The 6,203-nt window shown below is 43.1% G+C and overlaps 1 protein-coding gene across 1 annotated transcript; it reads left to right on the top strand.

Annotated features, from left to right (window-relative positions):
* Positions 1-998: 998 nt before the first annotated feature.
* Positions 999-5,917, top strand: alx3 (ALX homeobox 3; the record flags this gene model as incomplete). The annotated part of the gene is made up of 4 exons (XM_079741125.1): positions 999-1,355; positions 4,030-4,298; positions 4,772-4,897; positions 5,525-5,917. Exons 1-4 carry the CDS (start codon positions 1,007-1,009, stop codon positions 5,915-5,917), a joined length of 1,137 nt encoding a protein of 378 aa, XP_079597251.1. The 5' UTR covers positions 999-1,006.
* Positions 5,918-6,203: the final 286 nt, after the last annotated feature.

Raw genomic sequence — 6,203 nt, 5'->3', positions numbered from 1 at the left:
AATGTTTGTTGGATCAGTTGGGATCTTGTTCATTTCTGTGGTCACTTGGCGTAACATTGCCTTAAAATCGCCGTTTTGGATTATTCGGAAATATAGGATAATTAATAGCTACTAACGTATTTTTATTCAATTAATCCAAGAATACCGAATAATTTAAAACCTGTTTCACCAAACAAGGGGGCTTAAACCTTAAACCCGCATTTTGTTTCCGATGCGTAATTCCAAAATATAGCCTGTACTGCTTACTGTTTACACATTTAGGATTTTTCAATTATTAATGTATGTATTATAATTCGCAGGATTATAAAAATGATCAAACGATATGGATAGGCTATATTAAAAGTAGCCGGGTCTGTACAATATTGTTCAAACGCAACAAAATAAATAAAAGCTATAGACCTGTTTTTCTAAATAAAAGTATATATCTCGCAATCATTTCTTTATAAATACCGATATCTTCTACTGAGAAGTATCTATAAATAGTACAAAACGTGTAGGCCTATTTGAGCTAAGTTAAGTGGAATGGGAAAAATGATGAGGCTGTAAGCAAAACTCCCATTGTATTATCAAAACAATATTAATGAATAATCACACAGATTTATTCGTGTTGAATCTCCTAAAAGCCATCAGAAACACGGGCCATAATTCCCTCATCTTTTGTTGCGTAAAACCTTTTTCTTGGCCCGCGTAAAATCGCCTCTCGCCCCCACTGTCAACATTGTTTCTGTGACTATTGCCGTGTAAGAAATTGGAATTAAATGGTTAATTGGATGGACACAAACCACACGTGATTGAATTTTTAGCGGATTATATCAGACTGCTGTCAACCACCCTCCCCCCACCCCAACCACCCTCTCGACTCCCAGTTTCACGGGTCTTTGTTTCTGATCTGCTAAATCCCACCCACTTGACATGATGAAACAGAGGGGGAAAAAAACAGTGCGGAGCCCTCACTCAGGCGCCTTCACTATAGGATCCTGGTCATTACTTGATGCTGGACCGTGAGATGGAGACAGAAAGTTGTTTGTCTTTCTGTTCCCAGGCAAGCAGAACAACTCCAGAATCGTCCCCGGGACTCGAGCACAGTTCGAGCTCCTTCCTTCCCTGTGATGAGCTTCAGAAGACGTCCCACGCTCCTCATCCGCATCGTCTCAGCCTGCGCGCGGATTTTTACAGTTCCTCCATGGGGAGGTTTAGCGACGCGCCCGCGGACTTTACGCACGGCGCCGCCGCGGCAAACCCTCACCGCGCGTCGCCTTCCAAACACAGCAACAAGTTCTCGGACAGCATAAATCCAGACCGAAAGGGGATAGCGATTAGTGGGAAGACGGCGTTCTATGAGATCAACTCCGAAGGTAGGGATCCTTCAATGTTAATAAGACAATCATTTTAATTCTGACAAATAGGCATCTAAAATAATAATAACAATAACTATACGAATAATGATGATAATAATAACAATCATAATCATGTTCATAATATGGCTTTATTTCGAACCTCGACATTTAATGGACCCTTAAACAACATGTCAACCAGGCCTTGTACAGCGTGCAAGAATCCGGTGGATCTGCATAAAATTAATACAAAGGCAGATTTATATACATTCAAAACCGTTCATTCATGGTGGCAGGGAAATATGACAGAAAAATTTAGCATCTGGACACATCTGTAGCAAATGTAAAACATGAAATCCCTCGTTTAGTAAAAGTTGTGTTTCGCCGTCGGTCATAAGAGAAATCCTTCACACTTCATCAGACTTCATCAATGTAATTGTGTGTTTGATTGATTCAATATCCTGGGGGAGATTCTTCAAACAAAGCATGCGGATTTAGGGCTGTATGGGTTTTCTCGTATTTATTAGTCTTAATAATCTTCAGTGTGAATCAGCAGAGGAAAGGATATTATTTTTGTATACAGGCTGTGTGTGTACTGGTGTTTAGAAAAATATACACAAGAATGAATTGGGTTATCGTTGAAGACAGCCAATTACTTTTTTTAAACTATTCGTACTCACTATTTTTATTTTAGGCTTTCTTTCTTTCCGTTAGGCCTAACTATTTGTATTTTTATGTTTCCTTCGTTCTTCGCTATTAAGAACAGATAAATTATTTTGTGGTTGTTTATTTGGCCTCTGGATGCCCCTGGACTGGTCAATGTTTCAATAACCTCTAGATTGACTTTGTTTAATTAAGGTCTGTGTGTGTGTGTGTGTGTGTGTGTGTGTGTGTGTGTGTGTGTGTGTGTGTGTGTGTGTGTTAATGTACCTATTATTAATGATTAAATAATTTAATTGTTTTTTACTATTTAGCTATACCGTGGCCCTTCCTATAGGCCTACAATACAATTTAACACAACCCATTTAAAACTATACGGTCAACCTAATTTAGGCTTATTGACCTAGGATTTTTTGTTATGATCAAAGGTGCTCGTTTTCGAATAGAACATTTAGAACCAGTAAAAAAGGTAAATTATACAATCAAACAACAACAACGTAGCCTACCGCTTGTTCACCGACAGCCACCAGTCCACTTAGAAACACTTCTTGTCCAAAAATCCAAACTTCTTCATCAAAAACTGGAGGCCACAAAAAGAGGCCGGAATTCTTGCCATGATGTCAGTGCACCAGAATCGCTCCTTCTTTTTCCTTCAACTCATTCCTCCCGGCCCTTTCCCTTCTTCCGTACACACAGTACCGGGCATTTTGCACTACTATCGCATTACACTGGCAGCAGGGAGAGCGGACGGGAGTGCATGGGTTTGGACGTAGAGAGCGAGCGCCGTCGGCCACTCTCAGTGAAGCATATATACAACTTCCCGTTTGATTCCTCTTGGAATGGATACAAAGAAATTAGGGATTCGATCAAAAATCTCTTTATCGATATTTAGTTGAACAGTATAGTCATTTGAATTGTTCTCTGTGATTGCATGCAGCGGGATCGATGTGAGTGTGTTTGTGCATGAGTGTGTTCGTGCGCACGTGCGTGCGTACGTATGTGCGTGCATCTCTGCGTGTGCATATGTGTGTGTGTGTGTTTGTGTGTGTGTGTGTGTGTGTGTGTGTGTGTGTGTGTGTGTGTGTGTGTGGTGTGTGTGTGTGTGTGTGTGTGTGTGCGTTTGTGTTTGTGTGCATGTGAAGGGGGGTACGGTGGTTAGACGTAATGAACATAGACATCAACATCCAAACACTGCAGGAGGGGAACAGCCCTTTTCATGGTCTGTTAGAATTAAGGAAAATACTCCATGCTAGATTTCCTGTTGCTGCTCCACACACCGCTCCACCTCTATTAGCCTATAGTTCCAAATGTTAAATTCCAATTTAGCCAGACACGTCACATGTTTTGTCTGAAATCTGTGTAGATGGATCACAAAACATATTTGATGGACATGTTTGATTTGTTGTATTCACCCCAAGGAATATTTTCATATGACACTTGAAATGTCCAGATGGCATGCATGTGTTGATCCCAAAAGATACATTTTATAATTTCAAAGCCAGTCTAAGTATCTGCCAGACTTGTTTTGTAACCCTCGGTTTTTCAGGCTTCATTCCAAGGCCTTCTCTATGAGCTGTGAAATAAAAGACGTCATCATTAATGAAAGGATTTGAGTCATATCCTATGCTTGTTGCTAATGCCATTAAACCAACACCTCGTTTAAGAAAACCCACAATGTTTTTTTTAATTTCTTGGAAATATTAACTTCATGGCCTGTGAAACCATCATCAAAAAATCATCAAAGTGTGGTTAAATTTGAAAATTGGTGGTCTTATCCAGGAGACCTCATTCAACACCAGGCTGAAGTCATAATATCAACCGTAATTCACACATTTGTACTCTACAACAATGCAAATCTATTTTGCATAGTAGTAGAAGTGATTATGCAAATTAAGTGAGATAACTAATATCATGTAAATTAATAACAATTAAACAAAAGCATTACTTTTTAAAACTGGTACCATCTTTTATTAGTTAAGTATTAATTTAGCCTTACTAAAGTCTGTTTCATATCTTCATCCCCTGCATCTCACAGAAAAGACCTCCCCCAAAGCCATGGGCTACGCCGGGATCGGCTCAGACTACTGTGCCAAGCTGAAGGAGTCAACTGGCGCCATGCAGGGGGACTCTATCGCCGACTCCATCGACCTCTCCGGCAAAAACAAGAAGCGACGCAACCGCACCACCTTCAGCACCTTCCAGCTGGAGGAGCTGGAGAAGGTATTCCAGAAGACCCACTACCCAGATGTGTACGCGCGGGAACAGCTGGCCCTGAGGACCGAGCTCACCGAGGCCAGAGTGCAGGTAGTACACCCCAGGGGGTCACCTGACCGCCGGTTGTAGCACTTTACGTATTTTCTTCAGTCTAACCTCTTGCAAATTATCTTACCACTAGCATCCTTGCATTGATGTTAACCCCATACTGCACTTATTATGACTGCATGTGCTAGTATTTATTATCACAGACATATTCTTACTTCCGATTACAGAGTAGAATAGCAAAGTATATGCGTTTACACAAATATGATCCAACAATTTGTGTGTGTGTGTGTGTGTGTACATTTGTTTGGTTTGTCCTGCTTTCTGCTTATTAAATTACACCAAGCTCCATAGCGCTGCCTTCATATGACCTTTATAAAACCTGTAGAAAACACAGGTAGACTAGTTTGCCAAATGGTTTCCAAGTAAGACCCAGGGTGTTCCTGGTACTGGGAGCCCCCTTTGAGCTGGGGCAGACGGCCAGACTGCCTGTTAACCGGACGGTTTTTTCTCCCTAGGTGTGGTTCCAGAACCGCAGGGCCAAGTGGAGGAAACGAGAGCGCTACGGAAAGATCCAGGAGGTGCGCAACCACTTTACTGCTTCATACGATATCTCTCTGCTCCCCCGCCATGACACATACCAGGTACACACTGACGCACACTGACACACTGGCACATACCAGGTACACACTGACGCACACTGACACACTGGCACATACACTGTTCTGACAGATACTGGTACATACTGAGACATACTGACAAATTGGCCCACACCAGGTACAGACACTGTACTGACAGATATTGGTTCATACGGGTACACACTGAGACGTACTGACATGTATTGAAACAGGTTGACAACTGAAACATACTGATACAGGCTGAAATATACCAGGTACATACTGACACAAACTGACACATATTGGTACATACACATATGGTAAATACTGTTACTAGTGATATATATCAGGTACATACTGATATTGAGGGAAATACTGGTACATTCTGAAACATAATGGCACATACTGACACATAATAACAATTTTTTGTACACACTGGTACATACTGACACATACCAGGTAGTCACTCAAACACAAAGTAACACAAACTGTTACAAACTGACCCATAGCAGGTGAACATATACCAGGTTCATTCTGAGACCCATGTACAGAGATAGATATCATCTTTTCCTACGCTCTGTGATGTAACTGATGTTTTTTGTCCCAGCATCTTGTTGTTGACGTCCTGCTCACCCTGTCCCGTCCCATGCACAGATGCAGAGCAACCTATGGCCAGGCGTCCCGTCTACAGGGGGCGGGGTCCCAAACGGGGGGTGCGTCCTGGGCGCCGAGTCCATGGCCTCGTCCTGCATGAGCCCCTACTCCCATCCCCACGGCAACCTGCCCGGCTTCATGGGCATGCCGGCGTCCCCCGGCCACCCCCACACACACCACACACACCACCCCCACCACCCCCACCACCACCACCACCACCACCCCCCACACCACCCGGGCATCAACGGCCTCTACTCGCTCCACAGCTTCCCCGGGGGCCTGGGCCCCCCTGGCTTCGAGCCAGGCCCTGAGATGGAGTACAAGCCCACGGGCCTGGTGGCCCTGCGCATGAAGGCCAAGGAGCCAGGTAGCCTGATCTCCTGGCCGACATGACAACCACAGTGCCAGGTGTCTTTCATGCCGTGACTGAGCCATTCTCAACCCAAGCGTCCATAGCCATTCAAGTTCATTCACATTCATAACCAATCAGAAGTGGACAGGTCAAAGTGGTACTCGAATAGAATTTCTCTTTTCCTCTCCATTGTAACATATATGTTAGCCACGGGACCTTTAACCGCGATGAGCCCATCGCTCTTTGGACATTACAGCTGCTTTAGTATGAACATGGAAGACATCGTTTTCAAGGAATTTCATTTAAACTTTTATTTTGTTTTTACCC

The sequence above is a fragment of the Pollachius pollachius genome, assembly GCF_949987615.1.
Source record: "Pollachius pollachius genome assembly, chromosome: 8".
Classification (NCBI taxonomy): domain Eukaryota; kingdom Metazoa; phylum Chordata; class Actinopteri; order Gadiformes; family Gadidae; genus Pollachius; species Pollachius pollachius.
The sequence above is the reverse complement of the archived record's forward strand: the minus strand, read 5'-3'. Positions and strand labels throughout refer to the sequence as shown.